At 44.5% G+C, this 26,864-nt stretch overlaps 1 protein-coding gene across 1 annotated transcript in view; it reads right to left on the bottom strand.

Moving 5' to 3' along the window:
• C8B (complement C8 beta chain) overlaps positions 1–7,121 on the bottom strand; it is a gene marked incomplete at its 5' end in the record, with an annotated part of 38,212 nt that extends 31,091 nt beyond the window's left edge. The window contains one exon of the mRNA XM_081088403.1: positions 7,030–7,121. Coding sequence (XP_080944529.1) covers positions 7,030–7,121 — 92 coding nt within the window. The remainder of the gene's footprint in view (positions 1–7,029) is intronic.
• Positions 7,122–26,864: the final 19,743 nt, after the last annotated feature.

The following is a 26,864-nucleotide window of genomic DNA, read 5'->3' as shown; positions in this document are numbered from 1 at the left end:
AGCCATTTGAGACTAGGAAAAAAAACCTGTTTTAATTTTCCACTCAGAAGAAATTGTTCTCAAATAGTGGAATTAGAGAAATCTATTACAGATCAGTTTCTTAGACTAAAGGGGAAGAGTAGGAATTAAACTTTCAGAAACATTTTATTTCCCTCATCCCCTCAGGGCACCACCACAACCACATACTTTTTAATGTTTTAAAAAGGCAAATTTATAGTATGAAACAGAAAAAAATTACCTTTTTAAGATTGCTAGATTATATAAGCTTTGATATGACAACTTCAGTTTAGATACACAACATCTCTGTGCTTAATTGCCAAAATAATTTGCCTTCCATTGATTTTGTTCTCAGAGCATAGTTTTCTGAGTAAGAGCTACCCAAGTACTTCTTTCCACGTAGACCAGTAGAAGCCTGGGCACGATTCTATAACTATGAAACATTTCTCCAACTAGTGGTTTGATGGAAATTAGCTACTTTGTGCATTACCTTACTATGAGACATTCTAAGTAATTATAGGATTGAAGGACCTAGGTGATTGCCAACTATGCATGAAATACTCCTCTTTCTCTTTTCCAGTTCTGAAGACATGTCTATTTAAAGTAAATTTCAAGTATTCACCAGTTCCTATTAAAAAAAAAAAAAAAAAAAAAGAAGAAGACAGTCCATCGGCAGCTGGGTCATCTCGATCTACTTTTGCAACCTGTGTGAGCTTCACTTTTCTCACTTGTGTAATGAGATAATCATACCCAACTCACAAGGCTATTTCTAGGATCAAATAAGATGTATGTGAAAGCATTGTATAAACTCTAAAATGCTATGTATATGCAGGGAATACCACCCCAGCAGGATGTATGATCTTAAGTAATTCTCTCCCCATTTCTGAGCCTGTTTTTATCCACTGAAAAGTGAGAGATTTGGACTAGCTGGTCTTTATGGTGTCTTTAGGGTGCCTCTCACATTAAGAGTCTATGAATCATTTGCTGAGAACAAACCATATTCAGGGTGTTGGGTTCCAGGGGATATGGAGAACTATACCACCAGGTTCTGCCTTCTGGAACACAGGGTTTGACTTAGAAAAGAAACATGCCCCATGTCTTAGCTCTTCCAGAATTTACCCAGTAGGCAGGGCTGTTAAGTACACAGGCTCCATGGCCAGAGCTGTGCTTCAGGACAGCACCGTGACTCAGTGTGGAGGCTGCGCAGGGGTGGGAGAGCCTGGAGGCAGGGAAGCAGGCAGAGGGCTCCTGTGTCAACCCAGTGAGTGCTGTAGGCCTGTAGTACGGCAGTGTCAGGGGAGAGAGAATGAGAGCGCAGACGTGTGAGTCTCTGTGGAATGGATAGACAGTGATGGGTAACTGGAAAGGGTGTGGGCTAGAGAGAGGAAGGGGTTTAGTTTGGTGCTGGTTTCCAGTCTGAGTGTCTGGGTGGGTGGGGAACACAGGGGCAAAGGAGGTTATTGGGGAAGATGTGGTTGGAGCATGCTGAGTCCCGCGTGCCCACAAAACACCTATGTGGAGTCACTCAATACATGATTCCTACATGGTTTTAGAACTTAGGAGAGAGGTCTGTGCTACAGATACAGCACAGATGTGATCACCAAAAGCCGTGAGAGAGGATATGACTGTCCTTGTGAGGAGAAGCAGTTCGAGGTGAGCTCTTGGGGAGCGTCAGCACCACCCGGAGACCAGGAGAGACTGTGCCTGCCAGTCCAGGTGCAGAGGTGGCGGGGGCAGTCTGGGGAGTGAGGAGGGACAGACAGACAGCATCACATCTACAGAGCAGTCAAGCAACCTGAGGCCTGAAGTATGTCTAGAAGGTAAGGCCACACTTTTTGCTAGGTTCCCTACACAGGCGGGACATTCAGTCAAAGGTGAATGAGTGATCATGTGATTCAATCTGACTAGGCCTCCAGTTTCCTCATGTAATATGATGGGAATGGTACGAATTTTATTGTTTCCCATCTGAGAGAGTGTATAGCACTATAAGAGTCATTGTAATTGATGTTCCTTTTCAAGGCAAAACAAGAAAAAAAAAATGAAGAGAAGGGCAAGAGCACTGAGATTTGCTGAGCACCCAGGGCGAATCAAACCCCGTGGCAGGTGCTTTACCACGTGATCTCATTGAACACTGACAGCAATGCTATAAGGCAGCCTGGACACTGCCCCCTGGATGGGGCAGGGAGATGGCCTAGAACCCTGCAGCTGTGTGCAGTGGACGTGGGGTCTGAGCCCAGGTTTGCTGACTCTGAATCTATGCTGTGTCCACGGCCCAGCTTCCTGGAAGGGAACCGGGCCAGCATCCACTCCACCAGCCCCCTCTGTCTCCATGCCTCTCCTCCCTGCGTCCAAGATTGAGCCATTAGGAAGAGAATCACATCATTTCCACCGGCTCAAATACACAGTACATCACTCCAGACAAGGTCATTAACCAATACATTCTCACTTGGCAAAAGTCCTAAAAAGAGGATAATATTAACTACAGCGAAATCCATCTCCAGGACCACCCCAGAGACCAGCAAAAATCAATTGCCTAGTAAAGTTGGATCTTTAACAAAAGGTCAAAGACGCTACAGGAAACCGCAGGTGGATACTTTCAGATGGTAACTTGGAGCAGGATGAGCACGCCAGCGGGGAAGGGGCACTGCAGGATGTGCTCTTTCTCCTAATTTGCAGGTTTGACAAAACTATGTTGTCTGTGATTTGGCTGCTCCTAAGTACGTATTTGACAGCGCAGCAGGGTCTCCTCTTCTTGTTTCGACTAAGAAACAGTTACACTGTGTTTTTAGCAACCATCAACCCAATTTCAGACCATAGTTGAGACTGAGTTGATAAGTAATATGCACACACACTATTAAGATACAATTATTTCCTCCTCTGAGATTTGAAAGCTTGTTAATGGGCAAGATGGTCGCTTAGAGAAGGAACTTGGTAAAAAAGTAGTTATAACCAGCAGATCTCTCATTTTTGCACCCAATTTTCATTACAGAGGTGGCAATCTTAGAAGTAATCAGCTGAATAAATAGTCTGTTTGTAAATTACATTGGCTAAGACGTGTGTGGTTTATGAGTACTACAGAATGCAAATCTTAAAAGAAAGGCTAGCATTAAATCGCATCTTTAATTCTTGGGAATAGCACGGACCCAAGAAAGGGCAGGGCCAGTCAGAGCCTCAGCATATGGCTACAACACAGGCTGTTTGTGCTTCTGCATTTCTACGGAAACAAATCACACAGACATTTAGACCCACTGACCTGACTTCTGTCATTCAAAATCCTCGGTGTTCTTAATGCTGAAAAATTAGACATGCCCGGAGAAGTACAGAAAACAAAATAATAGACACTCACAACCCAGAACTGGCAATTGCTAACATTTTGGTATATTTCCTTCAAGGATTTTAAAAAAATAAAAAATAATGCTATAAGTTTGACATCTGAGTTTTACATCTGCTCCAGTTCCATTTCCTCTTCTTCTCTGAAGAGGAAAATATTATTGTGAATTTGGTATATATCCTTCCAGTTTTTAAAACATTATATATGTATATATATATATATATATATATATATATATATATATATATATATACACACACACACACACAATACAGTTTTGCTTGGTGTACTTTACTCATACTGTACATATTATTCTGCAACTTGCTTTTGTCAGTCAACATTGTTCTTCTGAGGCCTATCCACGTCGATTCTTCAAGGGATCCAGTTCCTTCCTTTTACCTAGATGTTCCATCATAGGACATATATTACATTTAATTTAATCTTTTTCTTTTTGAAGGAATTTACAGTTTCCCAATGTTTTTCAATTGCAAGCAATGCTACAGTACACACCATCTACAAGCCTTTGGAACATCTCTGTCTACATTAACTCTGGCAAGGACGTGCATAGGTAAACCTCTTCTTCTAGAAGTCTTTTCAGACCTTGTGCCTAGTAGAGCTGATCACCCCCTCTCTTGTTTCCCACCTGCCCCAGCACCATCTCTTGCAACAGGACACAGAGTGTGTGCTGAGGTGTGGACTTTCTCCATGAGAACACGAGCTTTTTGTTGTGAGCTCGATCCCCAGTGCAGGGTGTGCAGGAGGCAGCTGACCAATGGTTCTCTCTCATCATTGATGTTTTTATCTCTCTCTCCCTCTCCCTTGCTCTAAAAATTCAATGAAAATATTTTTTAAAATATATAAAATACTTATTTTAAAAAAGAGAATAAACTCTATGGTGCTTGGAAGGCTGCTGCAGCATCAGGACCTATGTCACTGGGTCTCTGTCGTCTACACTCTTGCTAACAGGAGTCTCTGATCAAAATAAAGGTGGGCCCACCAAGTACAGCAGGCTTTGGTCAGCAGCAAATTGTGAGCCCTTTGTGCATATAGGTGGCGTGTGTCAACATGTTTGGGGTTTCTGTGGAAATGTCCTGACACTATGACTCCCTTGTCACCCAGTTTGTTAGGCAGCTGCATCCCCTTTGGAAATCACATCATTCCTCATTGCTGGGAGGGGCAGCTTCTGGGTGGCAGATTTTCCATTTCCCCACTCTGTCATGTGCTGCTGTAGAGGTGAAATTTAAAGCAGCATCTCAAGGCAACACGTGTGGTTCAGAGATAAAGAAATGGCCCAGGAGTCCTGCAAGTCAGACACACACGCAGGTGGAGAGGGGACAATGCATGAGTGAAAGACACAAGGATACACATGGGCTCTGGAACCAGCAAAAACCTGGATTTGAGTCCATAGTCTGTTACATATTAAGAAAGTAGCCTTGTGACAGTTACATCCATATCTCAGTTTCTCTCTGTGTAAACTGTAAGCCACAGCACTCGCCTCCCACAGACGTGAGGATCGGAGCGTGCACAGAGTGGCAATGAATAAACTGTAGGTTGTAGGACAAGGTGCTTACTTCATCTGATCTGATTACGAGAGTAACTAGAAATGAAAGCCTTTTGTAGCTGATGGGAAGGAGCTCTAAGCACCTTCTGTTCCAGAACTGAAAGCGATTTTTCCACTTCATGGATGGAAATCAAATGCATGCCATGTTCAGGACTGCCCTGGGGGAGTCAGGGGTAGAGGCCAGAGTGCTACACCTGGATTCGGGTGAGGATTTGAGACTCATGAAACCTGAGTTAATATCTTCTCTCTCATAACCAGTTTCACTCTACACAGTGTAAGAGACATGGTTGGAGGATTAGACAAGTTTCCCCAACCTGTACTCTATCTTGCATCCACTTCCTACTCAGAGTGAACGTCCTAATATATAAACATCATTGTGTTGCTCCTTTGCTTAAACCCTTCAATGTCTCCCCACTGCCTAATGAATAAGGTGCAAGCTTCTTTTTAAACTGAATTTATTGGGGGGGGGGCACTGGTTAATAAAATTGTGTAGGTTCAAGATATACATTTCTATCATATATCACTTGTATATTGTATTGTGCATTCATCACCCCAAGTCAAGTCTCCTCCCATCACCATGTATCTCCCCATACCTTCTTCTATAAGGTACAAGCTTCTTAATAGGCACTCTAGTGCCTCCCTTAACTCCACCCATGATCTGACTCATACCTGATCTCATTTCTGGACACTGCCCACCTTGGTCTGTGCTCAAGAATATGGAAGTAGAGTTGCAGCTACAGGAACACACCAGGTTCTCTCTCATTTCCACACCTTTGTCTGTGCTGCTTCCCGTGGCTGGAACACCCTTACCCTCATTGGCCATTCAGCAAACACCTATGCGTAGGTAAACCTCTCCTTCTAGAAGTCTTTTCAGACCTTGTGCCTAGTAGAGCTGATCACCCCCTCTCTTGTTTCTCACCTGCCCCAGCACCATCTCTTGCAACAGGACACAGAGTGTGTGCTGAGGTGTGGACTTTCTCCATGAGAACACGAGCTTTTTGTTGTGAGCTCGATCCCCAGTGCAGGGTGTGCAGGAGGCAGCTGACCAATGGTTCTCTCTCATCATTGATGTTTTTATCTCTCTCTCCCTCTCCCTTGCTCTAAAAACTCAATGAAAATATTTTTTTAAAATATATAAAATACTTATTTTAAAAAAGAGAATAAACTCCGTGTTTTGCATATTCACAACTATAAGCCCATTCATCTCTGTGTTCTTAGAGCTGACAGGGGTCTTGCACAGGGTCAGTGCTGTGGGTAGGGGTGGTATGATTCCTTCAAACCCTTCATTCTAGACACATTTCCTTGAATCCTTGATGCTTCTCTGTGTACACAGAGCACACACAAGGAAGGCCTTGGCAGCTTAATTCTTCTTAGGGCCAAGTTGGGATTCTTGATAATCACAATTTTATGGAATGAATAAATGGCATTAGCAGCTCTTCTTCCCATAGGATTGCTCACAAGGGGGCCTGGGTTGCCTGAGCACTTCAACAGCTCATGGTAGGGGCTTCTCATGTGCCAGGAGGACCCCGAATTGCCAAATCACTAGCATTTTTATTCACTGGAGCCCAAATTTGAGCTTTGACAGATTGAGTTTGAGCTTTGACTCAGATATTTTCTTTAGCCTATTGTACATCTCACTAACCAACACAAAAATGATGAAGTAAATCATTTAGCATTTAACTGCTGGGAACATCTGGAATGTGTGTGTGTGTGTGAGAGAGAGAGAGAGACTGAAAACCCCCTAATTTGAGTTGATGAGCAGGTAGAGTAGGTCACTCTCACATTATAAAATCACTGATAGGAATTGGCTCATTTTTTTTCATATATAACAAACCTTCTTTTGCATACCAAATCACACCAAGGCTTTGTTCAGAATACAGAACAAGTATCCTATTCTTCTCAGCATGACAAAACACACTTAAACATGTCAGTTCCTTATGGGAACTTTTGTTGAAGTCAGCCGTTTGCTCCCACAATCATTTGAAGACAGTTGTTGATATTACTTTATCAGCTGCATGCAAATTGCTTCAAGAGATGTGCGTCATTCAATAGGTACGCGGCAAAGAGACCGTCAGCATTATGGGGCTCTATTTTCCCTGTCATATTAGTGATCAGGGGATCATCTGCAACTGTCACTTACCTGGAGCCAGGCAAACTGAGACAACCCAGAGCAGCCCAGAGAAGAAAGAGCACTGCCGGAGCCCTCCAAGCCCACGCCCAGGATGTCTTCATTTTCTTTCTGGGACAGGGGTCCAGCTGTGGCTCCCAGATCCATGGAAAGCCTGCACAGGGAGTGCCACCGTCAGCTCTGGCCCCACAGAGCAAACAGTTCAGCAAGGTAAACAGAACCAGTCACAGGAAACCCATTAGACTTTGCACAACAGAAAATTTACACGTAACTCTGGAAAGCAATGACAGTGATACATTCTGCAGCAGCGTGGTTTTCATTTCTCTCTAACAGACTTTTAGGTAAGCTGTCCAGAGGGCAGGCAACAAGGACTGTGGGCTCTAAGTCCAGATTGCCTGGGTTCAGATACCTTCTTTAGACATTTTTTTTTCAATTATAGTTTACTTTCAATATAATTTTGTATTGGTTTCAGGTGTACAGCATGGTGGTTAGATAATCATATATTTTACAAAGTGTTCCCCCTAATATTTCCAGTAGCCACCTGGAACCATACATAGTTACTACAATTTTATTAACTGTATTTCTCATGCTGTACTTTACATCCCCATGATGATTTGGTAATATCCAATCTGTACTTCTCAATCCCTTCACCTTTTTCAGCCAGTCCCCCGACATCCCTCCCCTCTGTCAATCATTAGTCTGTTCTCTGTATCTATTAGTCTGTTTCTGTTTTGTTTGTTTATATTGTTCTTTGGATTCCACATGTAAGTGAAATAATATGGTCTTTGTCTTTCTCGGACTGACTTATTTCAGTTAGTACAACACCTTCTAGCTAGGTTCATCCAGGCTATTACAAATGGTAAGATTTTGTTCTTTTTTTATGGAGAGTAATTCCATTGTATATATGTACTACAGCATTTTATCCATCAAATCCTTTCTTAGCCTACTAGCTGTGCAACCTTGAGCAAGTTACTTTTCCTCTATGCCTTAATCTCCTCACTTGAAAAATGATGAGGATTAAATAAGTTAACATATCTAACATGCATAGAACATGCCTATATTAGTAGGTGGAATGCAGGGTTTGGAGTTGCGCCAAGTTGTTTTTTTTTTTTTAATATGTTTATTGATTTCAGAGAGGAAAGGAGAGGGAGAGAGAGTTAGAAACCTCAATGATGAGAGAGAATCACTGATCAGCTGCCTCCTGCATGCCCCCTACTGGGGATCAAGCCCGCAACCCAGGCATGTGCCCTTGAGTGTAATCGAACCTGGGACCCTTCAGTCTGCAGGCTGACGCTCTATCCACTGAGCCAAACCAGCTAGGGCCGCCAAGTTTTGAATTCCACTTTTGCCTTTTGGGCCAGAGTTTCATCATCTATAAAACAGGGCCCACCTCACAGGGTTGTCATGAAGGTTAGATAAATCTCAATATCTAAGTCACTTTGAACAGTGCCTGGCACACACTATGTGCTCTCTCTGTGAGTGACTGTCTCTGATTCTGTTTCCTCATATGTAAAATCCAGAGTTGGGAGAGTCAGATAAGATACTAAACGTGAAAATGTTTCACAAATAGGCATTATAAAATGATAGGTGTAAGATAATAATTAACCAAATATGTGTTGTTGTTATATAATTTACACAGAACTTTATTTAGGACTACAGGCTCAGCATACACAAAATCATGCGCGAGTAGCTTGCTTTCGCTTGCCTCAGCTGGCCGCGCCCCCACCGCCCCTCATAGCTTGTGCCCAGCCCTCCACCGCTTGTAGCTCTCCACTGCTAGTAGCTCGCTGTCTTGCCCTCTGCTGCTCATAGCTCTCTGCCGCTAGTAGCTCGTGCCTGCCTGCCGCAAGAGCTGCTGCTCATTTGGTTGTGACGGTGTTATGGCGTCACGGCCACAGGCCTTTTATTAGTATAGATATTAGATGAATTTAATATCTGTCCCCAATATTTGCCAGTCACCCTAAGAGCCACAAGTGATAGTAGAACCCAAAAAGACCTCAGTAAATGCCTTTGTCCTTCACCTGTCACCTCTCTCACCTTAAAGGTCAGAGGAGATCGGTTGTCTGACCTCTGGGTTGAACACAGCAAAGACAGGTGCCACTCAAGTGTGGGAAGCCTAGCTTGTTTTATTCGAGCCTGGAAGAGTGCTTTTCCTTCATCTTTTCATTATTCAGAATAGTTCACCAATTACCTTGTCATTTCTGAGTCCTCACTGTTAAACTGGATTTAAAAAATATGTCACACTAAGGCACTCCTGAAATGGCATAGTCCAAGCAAATGTTCACCTCAGGACCTCTTGAGTAATTCCCAGATTGCCTGTGACCAGATGTGGGATGGCTATCTTCCCATGTTCAATGCCAGTGTGGACACAGCAATGTCAGCCCTGATTCCCAACCCAGAGATGGTAGCTACTTGCCTATATGAGGGGCGCAGGAGTGAGGTGTGAAAGAGGCAAATTCAAAGGCAGTGTGCATATAGCCAAGGCTCTCAAACAAAGCTCCCTGAACACCATCACTGACGCCTCAGAATCAGCAAATTAAATTCCAAACTGCACTCACCTGGCATTTATGACTCATCTGCAGTCCATAAAGGATTGTGCAGACATGGCAGGTGGCTGTCAGTGTGAGGACTCAGGGGGACAGCAGCAGGTAACTGGAGCATGGGCTGGGAAAAGAACACAGCCTGGGTTTGATTTCCTTAAACAAGCTATCTAATTTCTCTAAGACTCCGTTTTATCATCTCTAAAATAGGGATAAGAGTTCATTAACATCAACTTCATAAGATGGTTCTGAGGTTTGAATATATAAAACATTAAGCTCTTATTTCCTGACCCAGGTTGGCCATACTACTCTTGAGTGCAAGTCTGCTCCCCACCTGGTCATGTCTGCCAGAGCGCTGGGCTGTGCTGGGAAGAGGATGGCGGGGAAGGCACATAGGGCAGGCGTCCCTAAACAGGAATTGCACCAGAGCCCAGAACACAAGGTCTGCTGAGACCATCCTGTGTACATTCTAGTTATCATTAGCCCCAGCACAAGGCACCATCTCACTGTTGTCCCAAAGGATGCATGACCTGAACTTTGACACAATTGATTGCAGTAGTTAATCATTTGTAAACAAGCAGAAAATTGTGTTTCAAGAAGGATTCTTGCCCCCTCTCATGTCTGCCTGCATTTAAGAGAAGCCAGGGCCTTCCCAGATAGGGTTCCCCTTACACCTCCTCAACCTGATGGACTCATAGAGGAACCTGCAAATTTTAGAGTCAGTTACATGTGCTCTCTCACCTCCAGATATTTTGTGTAAGCTATCCCCCTGCCCAAAATATGTGCCACTTAGCTAAACTTGACTCATTATTTACATTTCATACTAATGTCACTTTCACAAGGAAGCCTTCCTGATTGGCTCTTCTGGGGTTCTTTGGTTCCAGGATCTAATAGATCTCCTGGAAATCCAACCTCATATCGCCCCCTGGTGGTTTCAGGTGCCACTCACCTGAGGTCATGCCAGGAGGACTCCAGCCTTAGGATGAAGTGCTATACATATTTTTAAGGGACAGTTCTTAGCAATTTAACGAGGAGTCCATACATCATCTTGTTTGATCTTGGCAATAATCCAACAAACTAAGTATCATCTTCCATGCCTCTGAGATGGGGTTCCACAACTGGCTCCACAGCTGCTAAGTAGAAAATTGATGATCAAATACAAGGTTTGTTTGTTTGTTTGTTTCACTCCCAAACTCTTCTTTTATAATACCAAGACGATATCTCCTCTTAGGAAGTTCTAGAACTGACTTAGGTCTAGTGCAACCTCAACAGCTGCTCTCATTAAAGGCTGTAGCTATCTTCTTTGACTATAAGAGAGCTTTAAAAATGATCATGCATCTCTAGCCCTTTAACTTGTATGTAGGAATTAGTAGCTCTAGGTCAATGGGTTGGCTAACAATTAGTTGTATCTCTAGCCTTTGCTAATGAATTTTCCAGTCGCCACCCAGTTCCATAATCACATAATCAATGCCACAAGGTTTAGGTTTTTGTTATGGCAGCATTCCACTCCTGGTACCTATTTTTGTATTAGTTAGCTTTTGCTGCATAACAAATAATCCTCAAATTTAATAGCTTGTAATTTTTAAGCTCACAATTCATTGTGTCAGCAAGTACGTCTGGGTTAAGCTGGGTGGTTGTGTTGGTCTTCACTCTTACAACCTCAGCTAGCTGATGGGTCGGCAGGGTGGTAGTTGATACAGGATGCTTTACCTGCTTGAAGATGCTTTCTGTCTCTCTGTAGGTGCTGGCTATTGGATGAAGCAAAGGGATAACTGGGCCACATGTCACCAAATAGACTAACTCAAGCTTTTTCATGGTGATCTCAAGGTTCCAAAAGCAACAAGAAATGACAGGTCTCAATTAACAAGTGCTTTTCAAGCCTCTGCTTGAATTAAGTTTCTTAATGTTTCATTGTCCAAAGCAATGGCTGAGCCACCATTTAACAGAGGGAGACATAGACCATACCTGTCGATTGGAGGAAAAGCAGAGTCACTTTGCAAAGGGGTGTTTATACAAGGTTGGAATTAATTTTGAAATTTATCAGAGATATGTGCTGCTTTCATGCTGAAGCAGTTCAAAGTCAGTGTGCACTCTTCATTTCTCTCTTATCCATTTTTGCTAACTAGGAAGTGTGTATTGAGATAATAGTGTCTTATGGCGGAGGGAGCCTATAAACTCTGACTTCCTGGATGGAGGAGAGACTTTGTTGACCCTCAAATAACTTTATATGAGTAGAATTAAACTGTTGTGCTATGCCATTGAGATTTGGGGGTTTATATGTTACTGCAGCAATAGCTACCCTATCCTGACTGACACACTCTATGTTACATATAACAATTGGTGTTTATGCATATTTTTTTTCCTGGGGAAAAAATCTATAGCTTTCCTCAGATTCTTGAAAGAATCAGACATTCAAACAAAGTCAAAACAAAACAAATCAAAAGGAAAAATTCCCTCAAGAGAAGTAACCTTTTTAGCTCACAAAATTATCCATGGCCCCTTTGAAAGTAGTGGGGCATAGTCTGAAATTTTGGGGGCATCAGACAGACCTAGATTAGCATTTTGTTTCTCCCATTGATTAGTTTATATCCTGGACAAATCCCTCAAGCCCTCAGAGCAATGGTTTTTGTAGTTTAAAATGCAGACTTATTGAAAGAATGCTTCAATAACCATTTATTGAGAACCTACTAGATCCCAGACACAATGCCAGGTACCTGGTTATAAAGATGAATATGTAATAGACCTTCTGTATAAGACAGAACAACCTGGTGAGAAGAATAGACACAATAATACATTAGTGCAGCACAGTGTGTGATGAGTTCAGTCATAGAGATCTGCAGAGTATAGTTTGGATGTAGCCAAATATGTGTGCACGTGTGTGTGTATGTGTCTGTGGTCATTGGAGACTATTTCTCAGGAGTGATGTTAGAGCTGGCCCTTATGGGGTGAGGAGGAGTCAGCAGACCAAAGGAGGACATGTGACACTGCAGGCAAGAAGCCAGCAAAATCAAAACACATAGGTGAGAAATCGTACCAGATTTGTGGGGAATTGTAGGCCATTCTGTGTTGCTGGAGCCCATGTTCAGAATGAGGAGCGGGAAGAAATGGAACTGAAGAGACAGGCAGGAGCCAGATCGTGTAGGGCCTGATGGCAGTGCTAATGACACAGGTTTTATTCTAAGTGCAAGGGGGAGCTATGGGAGGGTGTTAAGAGGGGGAGGAAGGGACAGCTTTCTTTGTAAGAGAGATTACTCTAGCTGCCGTGTAGAGAATGGGTTAGAGGGAAGCAAATTGGAGCAGAGACCAGTTAGGAGGTTGTTATAATAGTCCACTGAGAGATGACGAAGGCCTGAATTAGGGCAGTGGGAGCAGGGATGGAGAGGAGGGCATAAGCATAGTATCTGCCTGCTGGTGCTGAGAGGAGTAAATAATGCACTCCGTGAAGGGCTTTGTAAACTATGCAGCTCTGCACACATGTGGGATTATTTTCACTGAGATTATGGTTCCCTGGTAAGGAGCATATTAAGACCCCAGGGCCGAACTTGGTAACTGTTCAAAGCACATGGCTCCACACAGCACACATTTCCTTGCTTGTCACCCACAGTCCTGAAGATTAAAGTGCAGAGGCTGGTCCACCTAAGGTGAGGTCCTTATCTTCCAGACCCAACTTCCCTGGATCCTGGAGGGAAGGCACAGCTCGCATATTGAAGGCCTCACTGACCATGTTGCACTGCCTGGGGTGGGAGTGAGCCTGTTGACCATTTTCCTGGAGTCATACATGGAAAGCATGAGAGACCTGAGTTTGTTGCCTACCCCATCTCTGCATCAGGCCCAAGACCTTTCCCTGGGGAAGTGGTAACCATACTCTACCTTCCATAATGTTCATGTAAATCTGCTTCCAACTGGCTATGAAGATGAATAAAGAGAACCTGGACCACTACCCAGTGGGGACCACAGCTCTGGTTTGGACCATTATGCTGTACATGGACCAGAAAAGGGATGGGACCTTAAGCTGACCTTTCTTTCTTTCTTTCTTTTTTAAAATATATACTTTATTGATTTTTTACAGAGAGGAAGGAAGAGGGGTAGAGAGTTAGAAACATCGATGAGAGAAAAACATCGATCAGCTGCCTCCTGCACACCCCCTAATGGGGATGTGCCCACAACCAAGGCACATGCCCCTGACCAGAATCGAACTTGGGCGTTGGTGATATAGTGGTGAGCATAGCTGCCTTCCAGAATCAAACTTGGGATCCCTGAGTCCGCAAGCTGATGCTCTATCCACTGAGCCAAACCGGTTAGGGCTGACCTTCTTTCTTATATCACATGATGACCAGTATACTGATCTTCTGTCCCTTTGCTTATGGCAGATGGGTAAAATAAATCACTTATACTTGTATGCATATAAACGCAGACAATAAAGTAGTGAAGGCCTGGGGAGGGGGACAAGGGAAGGCTAAAAGAGGTCAATGGGGAAAAAACGTGATATATGTAATATTTTCAACAATAATTTAAAAAATAAATCACTTAGAGCCATCATAGGTCCATTGTTCCAGAGTCCTAATCAGGGTCTGAGACCTCCTGATCTCCAAGAGTTCCACCATAGGGGTTTCCTAGAGACCTGGGGAACCTGAAAGAGCCCCAACAGAGGGCTGTGGTGACTGCATTACCGGAGGTGGTTCTGCTCATGGGACTCCTCACTCACAGCAGGGATATGGTCACCACCAGGGTTCAAAGTTGGACCAGAAGGAAGTGTGGGTGGGTTGAGTGGGCAAATAGGTCTTTGGAATAATTGGGGGAGGGAACCCAAAAGAAAAAAGGAAATGGCTCTATTCCCAAATAGAAAAATAATAAGAAAAAATAGATAGCAAGCAAAATAAATTCAAAATCTCATCCTTCTGTGCAAAGAGAATAACTCTTCATGAATCCCCATCCCCTTCCTTTGAGGCCTCCAGTTACATGATATTTCCCTGTGCCCCTTGCAATTGTACTTGGCCCTGTGACCAAAGAGAAGTGATGTATGCCATTTCACCCCCTCCCCTGTGCAGTCCTATACTCTCTATTTCCCCTGTCTGCTAGCTGAATGTGAGTGCCCAGGGTGTCCTTGGAAGCCAGGTGAAGAAGGCAGAACCTCTGGCAGCTTGGGTTCCTGCATGACCACATGGAGCTGAGTCCTCTACACCCCTGCTGGTTAGAATATGCCCAAAGAAGAAATACACTTCTATTGTGTTAAGCTGCTGAGATCCATGCTTTTCTGTGATAATGACTAACATTACCAAAAGTAATACACCCTCCTTCCCACAATTCCTATTCCCCACTTCACAGGATTTCTGAACATTCACTGAAAAGGAGTTATGGGTTGGAAAAAGCCACTTAAGTAGGCAGTGTCTATGACACAGCTCTGCTGGTGGCAGTAGGCAGGGTCTGGTTAGCAGAGGAAGCTCCCTGTCTATTCCAGGGTCTGTTTGTCCATTGTATTGACAGACATGGAACTCCTGTGTCCGCTATCACCTATATTTCTATATCTAGGTGTGAATGTGTACTTCTCTGTGGACACACAAGTGCTGTTTCTTCTATTGTGTATGGTTCATAATGGATAGCTACGCATTTCTCTCTGGCTGTAAAAGGGAGGAGGAAGATATAGGACACTAAGTGAAGGCCATACAGGCCAGGAAAATATACGAAGTGTATCAAGAATAGTTGACCAGCACTGATGGTGATGATCAGCGCTGTGAAGACCAGGCAGATAGAAGAGGCCAGCGATGTGCTCCAAGGTGGGCATTGGCCCGGGTGCTCACAGGAGAGGTGACTTTTCAGGTTTTGCCTTATAATTTGGGATGTACTTGGCAAAAACAATTGAGAAGACGAGAGCCCTTTAGGCACAATTTGATTTGGTGCTAGAGATTGAGGGTTTAGAGTGGGCTTGGCTCCTGGTCATTGACCAGATTGTCAATCTGAGAGGACTCAACTTTATATGTGAGAAGGGGTAAAGGAGAAACATTAGGAGACAGGTGGTCCATGACAGTGGTGAGAATTATGCTTTTAATAAAGTCCCCCAAATGGGGAACACTTTGAGACATTGATCATGAAGTAGTAGTGTATCCAGGACTCTCATGTGGGCAAGGTGGATGATTCACAGGCCACCTCGTGGTTCTCAGTGTGTATACATAATTACATTTAATTCTGGAGCACTGTACATCATAAGAGTCTTAGGATATTTAACTGACTTCATAGGCAATGAAACATCTCAAATTCAATTCAAAGCAACGCATTTCTGTAAATGAGTTTATATTAAAGTAAGGGTTATTTTTAACAAACAAAATATTGAGTGGTCATTTTCTCATTTCAGGTATTTCCAGGAATTCCAGAAATATGTGAGGAGGGAAAATGGGAATCCACCTGGCAATGCTCCAGGAAACTAATTACCTGGGGGACTTGAAACAATTCGATGGATTATGTAGTAGCATTGATTTTGTGGATTAACTCCAGCAAATAGTGAAATTTAAGTCACCTTGTTCATCCGTTCATTCACTCACTGTTGGATCAAGTTCCTACTCCTTGGCCTGGCAAGTGAATGATTTCTCAGTAGGTATACCTCAGCAACTCTGAATCTCACACCAATTCATTTATTCATGTAAATAATTAATAATTATTATTCCCCCCTCAGTGTCTACTGTGTTAAAGTGGGTGATGCCACAGTGGATATTATCCTTGGCTCCTGGCCCACATAGAGTTCCAGTTTCATAGAGGAAATAAACTCTAGTAATTACACATATCTGTAAAGATCAACTGAGTAACTGGGAGTGCTATAACCATACACTTACCCTGAATCATTGGCATGATAGATGGGGGTGCAGAAGGAACTCTGGGAAATGTCCCCTTGCTTGGAAGCCCCAAATCAAAGGGTGAAGTGGTTGAGTAGTCAGACTTCTGAATTACTGATGCTAATACTGATTTTACATAGTGTCCCACAGAGTTTCTGTTGTCTGGTGTCGCCATAAAGAACTACTCCCAAATTTAGTGGCTTATAACATGAATAATTTTACTATTACTCACAATTCTGTGGGTAATTCAAACAGGACAGAGTAGGAGTGGTCATCTCTGTTCCACGTGATGTCTGTCTTCTGGGCTGGACCATCCCAGATGGCTTTTCCGTGCAGATATTTGTTGACTCACCTGGGAAGCCAGACAGCTCAGAGCTGGATGGGACAGCTTGACTGGGACCTTGGTTCTCCTCAGTGCCTTTTCCTCTCTATGTGGCCACTCCATAAGGCCTCTCCACATGATCTCTCCAACAGAGTAGCTGGACATCTTACACAGCAGCTCAGAACATAAACATAGAAGCTGCTGAACCTTCTTGAGGCTCCAGCCTGGAAATGGTGCAGCAGAACTTTCATAGCATTATGAGAGTTCAAGTGAGCCACAACGCCAGCCCAGATGTGGGAGGGAGTTGGGAGCTACACAAAAGTGTGAATACAAGGAGGTGCGTTTCATTGGGAACTATTTTTGGAGACCAGCTTCTACATTTAGGAAGTGGCATTGTTTAATGAGGTTAAATCCCTGCCCCCTTTTTCATAAAAGTCTTAATCGGGAAGACCTCTTTTTTCCCCAAAGAGTCTGAAAGTACCTTCCTTTAAGAGATGGGCAGAACTTTCCAAGTGGAAAGTGTGCCACTCATTGCTCCATCAGCCACAGGGAAACCACGCCTCCAGACTCACAAGTGAAGCAGGGACTCTCTGATCAGGACTCAAGACCACCATGGACTTGGAGACTTGGCAGGTAGAAAAACCAAGATCTGCTTTCACAGGGTTTCAAGACCCCTGATACAGGAAGTGGTGCCATTCAGAGACAGAGCACAAGAGTGAAGAGCAGGGCCACTCAGAAGACCAGCAGATCTGACATCAAATCCAAGAAGGGCAACTGGCCCACCTGAACCAACACCATACCTTCAGCTGAGGGACACCAATGCCATTCATGAAGGCTCTGCTCTCATGACCTAGTCACTCAAAGGCCCCACCTCCAAATATCATTACAGTGGGGATGGGTTTTCAACCATGAACTTGGGGACACAAACACTCAGGCTATCATAGTGGGCTCTGCACTGACTAGTTATGTTAACTTCAGATTTCTATCTGGAGAATGTGGCTAATTGTATCTACCTCATAGGGCTCTTGTGAGAGTTAAATGAGCAAATAAATAAAATATTTATAGCAATTCATGGCACATGATGGATGAGTCCATCTTATAAGCATTGGTTATTATTATCACTCAGCTTCTATATTGAGTGTGGGAGTTTATACCAGTCCTCAGGCCTCCCCTGTCTGGACCCTGTCTGTGAACTCCAAAAACTTTCTTGAACAAGTGTGACAAGAGATAGAGGGGAAACCTTTTCCGGGTGTACAGTTCTGCCTGATGCCCAGAGCCGGGCCCCCGCTTCTCGATTCTTCTATGGGCAGAACAGAGTGGGAGGAAAAGTCCTGAGATTCACCCTGGAGTAGGAGTTTCAGGACCTATTCCTGCTCCTCTAGTCCACCTGTGTGTGTCCTTGCAAAGGTCACATCTTTCTGACCTCCATGATAAGTATGACACTCCCTGTATACGGGGCCCTGGCGTTTCAGACCCAGGACCCTTGCCGAGGCAGGGCAAGCCTGAGGGTCCCGGCAGTAAAGCCAGAGTCACCTGGGATCCCATAGAGACCAGAAAATAGGTGATGTTGGGTGTCCAGCCACTAAAAGTGTCCCTAAGGACCACAACAGGCTGGCCTCCTGCTACGCTGTGTTCAGACACTTGCAGAATGAGTGACTGCAGTCTCATATCCTCCAAATCTGTCACCTATGTCCTCAGAGGCTGGGAGAAGGTCTGTGGGAGGCACTAAATGCCCCCCTGAATCAGCACCGTCATTCCTATGCTGGCCTTGCTGGCGAGGGTTCTTTCCAAACCTTCTAGAATCAGCCCAGCATTTTCTAGTCTTCTCTGATCCTCTTCTTCCTTCTGGCATCTTCTCCTGTTACTTCCATCACCCTGAATTCATTTGTTCACTGTCCCTTTGGTCGGAGGGAAGTCTGCCTTACATTCCTAAGCCAATCACAATAGTACTTGCACTTTTGAGAGGCAGTGCCAAAGAGTGTGAGACAACGGGTTGAGTTAGAATCTCCTTTCTGTCACGTATTAGCTGTGTGACTTTGAGCAAGTTTCTTTGCCTCTCTGACCCTCAATTCTTTCACTGTAACCTAGTGAGGGTTATAAGGATTAGAAGCAACATATATGCCACCTGTGCAGTGCTTGGTACACAGTAGATATTCAAAATACGGTAGCTATTATTTCAATTTAACTAAAACTAGAGTATCATCTACAATGCCCCATCCATGTTCAGGACTGTGGAGGAGGTCACACAGGTGTAGGTGGCAGCATGCAACCATAAAGGTTAATCAAAGGTCATCCCATCTTAGGGCCCCCCAGGGCCAGACTTTAATCGTACATTTAAACCAAATCTCAGATTTTTCAGGGAAAAGCCTGAGCAGGACACTCCCCGGAACTCTGAGATCTCCAGGCATCCCTTTCCAGCTGGGCAAGAAGAACGAACCCTCAGCAGAGAGCTCACCGCTTTGAGTTTTCAGCCTTGGCCCTCAGCCCCACAGGTGTCAGGAAGAGGTGGCAAACTCTAAGGATAATCAGAGCAGGTGTAACCAAACAGGCTCACATATGGAGACGCCTATGGGTGTGATCCCAGACCCCCAGGGTGCTGCTCGTGCTATTATTTTTCTAAGGAGCTCTGACCCAATTGCAAAACAATAGCTTCTGCAGAACTTTGGGACAAGGAAAGTGCCCCTTTCCTCAGCACCAGCACAGCTCTGTGATTTCAAGTGTGAGTCTTCCTTTGCCAGGAGGCACTAGAGCAAGGGAGGCAGTGGCGGAGCCTGGGCCATGGGTTGTCTTGCCAATTTCTTGTCAATGCCTGTTGGCACTTCCCTGAGTAATTGTTCCAGGCGCCTCGGTATATTTCCTCATGTCACCGATGGATTACAGGAGCTCTATTGATTTTGTGGTTTCATGCGGGAAAGATCTAATCTTAATCCTCCATTGTTCATTTTCCTTAACCTTTCTTTTAACACCAAGATAGGGAGGCAACCCATCAGAATGGAAATTGTTTCTGAGGCATGTTGTCATAAATATATGCCACAGATGGTTTTATTTTATGGGAGAAGCCATACTTTTTGAAATAATAATAATGATAAAATTTATATGGTGTATGGCAGTTTACAAAGCACTTTCCCATATCAACTCATTTAATCCTGACAGCAAGCCTGATAGGTAGGAGTTATTTTTTTAAATCTGATTTATTTATTCTGTGAGTCTTTCCACAACATGAATTTTTATGACTCTCCACTGTGTCACAGATGAGGAACCTGTGTGGCTCAAGGTCACACAGCTCTTAACAATGCAGTTTGGAATGAGGGCGACCTGCACTCAAGTCCTGAGCCTGCCAGGTTGTCTTCCTGTAACCTTTGACGAGGGGTTTAAATTCTCATGGTTCATTTCCTTATCAACAAAGGCCTAAGGGGCATGCAGAGGTTCCCACCATATCTTGGACTTGAACCAGAAAGCAGAGGGACTGGGGCTTTATTCCCAGCCCTGCCACTCACTAGCTCCGAGGTCTTGAGAAAGTAACCTCCTTCACCCAGGCTCAGCTTTATCTTTAAAGTAAGTGCTCACCTGTAATTTGTGTTTCCAGGCCACAGTTACTTGGAAATCAAAAAAGGATTTAAATTCTAATGCACCCCCTCTCCCATGTCCCATCAGGCAGCAGGAGAAGGAAGGATAGAAGAAAGACAAAATGTTCACATTGGGAAGTTTTAGCGTGGATGATTTCCAAGTTGCTCCTGGAACTCACTTTCTATGGCTTCAGTGCTCCAGAATCGAAATCATTGCCTTGCTGTCTCACTGATTTTCTATTAGCACTTGAATGTTACTCAACAATGTAGGTAAGATAGAGGCAAATATATCCGTAGCATCAAATGGCATTTTCTGCCCTCTCCTCTCCTCTTCTATCCTCCCCTCAATCCCCTCCCTTCTTTTCCTTTCCTTCCTTTCTATGAGAAAATACATTACCTTCTGGGTCAAAGTCCGAGTCTTCCCTGATGAACCCTAAAGGTTCTGCCTTGTGCTACTTGGTTCGTGCCATTCCCCGTGTGGGTGGACTTTGCACCTGGACCCTCTTCTCCATTTGAACTCATGTTTCTCTTTCCAAGATACACTCAAATGTCACCTCCTTTACAGAGTTTTTCCTAATCATCCCAAGAAAAGGAACCGCTCCCTCTTTTGGCCCCATAGCACTATCTTTACAATGGTATTTGTGACACTGAATTGTAATTCCTTAAATACCATCTGCCTCCTCTTGTGCACACCTTGTCCTTATTCACTCGGCATCCTGAGCACTTGTAGTGTTGTTCTCCTTTTATGATACTACCTTGCTGGTAAGAATGCTAATAACCCTGTCAGAAAGTCTTTATTGATCACTGATTCATCTACCCATGGACTCAGAATACTTCATAACACTGAAATAGGCATTATGTTTATCACCCAACCTCTTCCTTGGAAAGTGGGTCTCAGGGAGGTAAATAAACTTACTGAAGGCAGAGTTGCAAGTCAACTCTAGGACCCCTAATTCAGCTCTGTGCCTTTCCCTCAGTCCAATGTGTCCAGTAAACCTTTGCCATTCACCTGCTATGTGCAAGGCACAGAGCGATGTGCAGGGAGATAGAGTAACACAACATGGTCCTGCTCTCAGGGGTGTACTGTCTAATAGGGAAGCAAAGATGTTTATCCACATCATCTAAAGCACCCATGAAGGTTTAAGCCCCACTGATTCGTTGATATGCTGACCATCTCCTGACAGTGGGTCACAGGTCACAGCTAATGCTCCCTTAGGAACGCTGCTCTGTGCTCACATGCCTGAGCTGCCTCATGCCTGATCCTGAACCCCTCACACTGTACTCTGGCTCTGACATTGGCATTTGTCCATATACTGCCCCCTCTTTTGGAGGTTATCTGACTCTTCTGGCATTGTGTACCCAGGCTCTCTTTCTGACCTTGAGGTTCTTCTCAATTTGTCTCCTGCTTTCTTTTTAAAATATATATCTTTATTGATTTCAGAGAGAGGAAGAGAGAGATAGAAACATCAATGATGAGAGAGAATCATTGGTCAGCTACCTCCTGCACTGCAGATCAAGCCTGCAACCTGGACGTGTGCCCTGACAGGGAATCCAACTGTGATTTCCTGGTTCATAGGTCAACACTCAACCACTGAGCCACTGTGGCCAGGCTGTCTCTTGCTTTCTTGATAAAGATTCCCTGCTCTTTTTAGTTTTGTAGTTTCCAGCCCTACAAAACCCTACTGCCACCCTCCTCATCTCCCCCGGGGTTAGTCCCTGCATCTGTAATGAAATTAACCTAATGCTGACACCAAAAAAAAAACCCCTACATGCCAGGAGCACAAAGAAAGGCCTGTCCTGTGGTGTTAATGGGATGGAGAAGGGGGATGGATGGATGTGTAAATGAAGGGAAATTGTCAGAATTCTTTTGAAAAGGCTGGGGGAGGAAGTTAGATGGTGGATCAGGCAACACTTCTTCCCTTGCCCCCTGAAGGCATCTGGTCTCTACAGGAGAAAAGCTGGGAGACTCCACCTGTTCCACTCTCCCTTGAAATGGAGAAGCTCAGAAAGTCTGGGATTTATAAGAAAAGATGAGGCTATAATCCAGCCATGTGGGATGGCCCAGGCAAAGACTACAAAGGGAGGGATGGAGAGCTCTCCACTCTCATTCCATAGGTGAATTACTGGACTTCTGCTTCCCCATCTGAAAGGTGGGATCAGCGATCACCCTACTCCCAAGAGCAGATCATAACAGAGTCCAAGGAGAAGCCACGCAGATCAATGAGAGCCAGTCGACCTCTGCTCCTCACCAGCTGTGGAGCTCAGACTCTTCATTAATATTGAACAGACACAAATGTGGAGTTTACATGTGCCACACACTTTACAAATGCCAGCTCATTTATTCCTCTTTACAATAATATTCTCATCTCTATTTTACAGATAAGGTTATGGTAGTTCAGAGAGGTGAACTCACCCAGTGTCACAGAGCTCCTAGGTGACAGAGCTGTGCAGTTGGGATTTGAATGGTACTGAAGATTTGTGTACTTTACTGTAGGAACACTACCTCAGTTTTCACACACACATACGACACGTTCATCTATATTGATCTATGTGTACAAGAAAGATGATATTCCAAACCCATGGTTCACTGAAGGAAAACAAGGATACAGGGCATGATACTACTTAAATATTAAAAAAGCAAACACCTACAAGATAAAACGATGCATTTCTAAGTAAATATTTGTGAGTGTAAATACCTGGAAGATTCTAGAAGAGGAGACTGGGTGACTTTTTTTCTGCAAAAGGACATAGGATAAAAGAGCCTGGTCAAGATTTAGTTTTCTAACATTAAAATTATTGTTATGTTAAGAATGTATTTATGATTAATGTGTAATTAAAATACACTTTAAATAAACGAATGGAAAAATAGGTTTGGCAGAGAGCGCATAGTTAGGAGTTAACTTATGAAAGCCTTATATTTCTTATATCTACCATATTTGTATTTTACTTCAATTAATAAAGGGTGCATGCTCAAGAAAAGAGAATGCTATTGAAAGGACAGAGCAGGACTGATGGCTGTGTCCTTAACCCCTCTTCCAAGAAAAAGCCGCAGGGTGTATCAGTTACTCAGCCTGCCCTTATCTCGGCCAATGGGAAAGCGGGAGAAACTAGCCCAAGGCCAAAACCATGCTGGCCACCGCCCCCCCCCCCCATCTTTGTGTAACCAGACCCTAGCTGCACCCTGCCCCCGACCCCAAGCCCTATAAATTCTTTGTTCTCTTGGGATTCGGGGCTCTCTCTTGCACCCAGTAATGGAGGCAAGGGGGGGACCAAGTGAGCTTGTATAAGAGACCCTCTGCTTTTGCATCGGACTGGCTCCCTGGCGTGGTTTTTTGGGGATCTTGAAATCTGGGCATAACATTTTGGGGGCTCGCCAGGATCCCCAACACCATCGAGGGGCCCCCCAGTCCGGAGGGGCCCCACAGTCCGGAGGGCCTGACTGACCACGGTAGGTCCTGTTTGTGACATGTGTGTTTTGTTGTGTTTTGTATCTATCTTGTGTGAGCTCACTTCTGAAATCTGTAATCGTAATCGCCCGCATGATCTAGGGGATCAAGGGCGGGAGGAGTTGGGGGACACCTCAATCCTCCATCTGGAGGGGTATAGCTTTGCTTCCGCGGAGTCGGAAGGTCTGTAGAAACCCCCTCAATCTGAGACGGGCGGAGGAGTCGGGGGACATAGGGTGATCCTATGTCCTTTTCCATCTGAAGAGGGGAAATTTTGCTTCCGCGGAGTCGGAAGGTCTGTAGGAACCCCTCAATCTGAGAAAAGGCGGGTCGCTCCCGCTGGTTGGAGCGCAGCCATCGTCTAGCTTTCGGTTTTTTGCTTCCATGGAGTTGGAAGGCTGTACTTTCTTGGGCTCTTTAGTTGTTTGTGTTTCCGTTTTATTTTGTGGACTTGCTGGATGGACGTTATGGTGGACTCAGACTGCTCTTTTGGGTATTGTGATTAATCATTTCAAGGAGATTGGGGGAGGCTTTAGAGCTCCCTCAGGAATGGGGAAGTTGTTAGGAATTGAATGGATTGTTTAAACTCTGAATGAATGTCTGGTGAAAGTGTGGAGGGAGGGGGACTGCTCTCCCCACTCCTTTGTGTGGCGGTCGGGCTGCCGTCTGAGTGAGGGTCTGTGGAAACAGGTCACCCCCTCCCCAAGTATTCTAAAATTAAAATCCTTCTTGTAATTGAAAAGCTTTTACTGATGTAGATTATCAAGAATCTCTAAGGGACTTGTCCTGTATCTGGAGGAATGGCTTCTAAATGGTATTCACCGTCTCTGGGACTTCCGGAGGGAAGTTGAAACTCGGACTGGCTAAGGGTTCGAATCTGGCCTATCTTTTAGAAAGATAGGAAAGAAGCATTCCTAGGCAGTTTTCTACCGCCTCTGTTCAGGGACTTGTTCTGTATCTTGACACAACTGAAACTGATTTGTTGGTATTTTGTGGTATAAATGTGGCATGCACCTCAAAGTTCTTAATGGGGAATGTATCTAGTTATCGTGTCTATTTAGTCTTGATTTCCTTGTTCAATATGAGTACCGTTTCTATCTGGATGAGACATAGGTCAAGAATCCCATCCTGGGACATGGGAAAGGGAGGCCCCCACATCTGTTTCTGTCAGGCCCCCATCAGGGGACTTGGGCGGTGTTCCTGTTACCTGCTCAAGATCCCAAGACTGTATTTGTTCATGTAAGTGTGGAAATATATTCTGTGCTAGGTTGGGATTTTGGAATTCTGGGGTAGATTTAAAAGATATTTGTGACTTTTCTAGTCTGATTGGGACATTTAAGGGTAGGGCTCACAGTTCCTCAGGGCAGAGATTTCATGGGCCCTTCCCCCTGCCTGTGCTGAATTAAATAATACAGGCCAGTGTCATTTAGCTTGCTGGTTAAAGGAAAACAATGGGCCTTAGAATCTGTAAAGGTGGGCGGGAATGAAGCTGGTCAAATGTACTGAAAGAGTTCGGTACCTGTTGCTGCTAGCTAAGGAGGGGCTGATACCCACTTCTAGTGCACTCCGTTGAAAGAGGCCTGGTTGCTGCTCTGCCACAAAGGGAACTGGTAGAAAGACAAAAAAGCAGAGAGCTGTAACTGATAAACAGGGTTACCTAGAAGCCATCAGGACTTTGAAGTTCTCCAAGAGAGAAGGAATCTGACTCAGAGACTGGTGAGGACTGGGTGGCTTTTCTTTAACAATCTCTTTCCTTGAGAGGGCTCCAGAGGGCGCACGAGGACATTTGGCTGCGCCTCTGTGCCATCTACGAGAACAGCCCAACCCCAACTCCTCATCAGCACAGACCAGGAGATTGGGTCTACATCAGAAGGCACTGCTGGGAGACCCTAGAGCCACGTTGGAAGGGTCCCTACACTGTGGTGCTGAAGACCCCCACCGCTCTCAAGGTAGAAGGCGTCGTGACCTGGGTCCATCTGGAAAGACTTCATCACCAAATGGAGCATCGATCGATCGATCGAGATCAACGCAACCCGCTCAAGCTCAAGCTACGGAGTGCTTGACCTGCCTGATGCCGGTAACATGACTCGCTATCACTCCTGTCACCAGGAGCCCCCACAATACTGTGTAATACACTTAGATAATGCCTGCATCTTCATGGACATGGCTCCAAAGAGACAAGGACCATTTATAGGATCACATGTTTAGTAGAAGATTTGGCTACCTGAAGCGGCCATGATGCCAATATTATGTTTCATTGTATTGATATGTTATATTAACCTTTGATTCTTTTGCAGGTTTGAATGTGTGTTGGCTGTCCTGGAAGGAAGCTGTGTAGGGTGACCCCCAAAAGTAAAGGGTGTCTAGCTGCCAAAAGGGCAGGTGCCCAACTAGGCAGGGAAGGATGCCCATCAGGTTTTGGTCTCTGTTGAGAGACAGCTAACAGTTGGCAGCCTGTAATACTGTCTTGCAGGCCTGAGTCACCATGCCCATGTCAGGAGTAGTAAAGCTGGAAAAAGTCTGTTTAGAATAGAAGGTCTGAGGCATGGTTATGCATAGAAAAAAGGTTTTATACCAACAGTTGCTGTTTTGTTTTAAATCCATGAAAAGGAATTAGCAAGGAAAGTCAGAAAATCTTAGAGTAGATCAGTATGTTTTTCTCCTTATGTAATTCCTCCGAAATCTGGGAATGCTAAATAAATACGTTTCTTTGCATAGATTCAATAATACTGGTTCCTAATAGCGGTTTTATTAACGGAAAACTTTGACTGGAGTATCATGTTTTAAAGAGCCCTGTCTGAGCACTAAAGACTTGAAGCCAGTAAAAATGCCACGAAGAAAGCCTGGTATCCTGCTTGGGAGCCCTGAAGATGGCTGGCGCTGGAACGTCAGGCCCATGCCCTACCATTACTGGCGGTTGGTAAGAGTAAAAGGGGAGCAAAAAAGATGCCTCTGCATCCCTGCGGAACCCCCACACACTCTGGGCCACAATGAGTAGGAGGGCTACTGAGATGGGCCTTAAAGCCTGGAGCGTGGGCTCAGGTGGAGTTGCTACATGTGAAAGATTCACCTAGCTCAGCAGATACCGCAGGCAGGCCTGATGGCAGCTGGATGGCTTGGCTTCCTGGCCCTACGGGGCACATTAAGGT

This window comes from Myotis nattereri (assembly GCF_964212035.1).
Source record: "Myotis nattereri genome assembly, chromosome: 3".
Lineage (NCBI taxonomy): Eukaryota > Metazoa > Chordata > Mammalia > Chiroptera > Vespertilionidae > Myotis > Myotis nattereri.
This window is presented reverse-complemented; position numbering and strand designations above follow the sequence as displayed.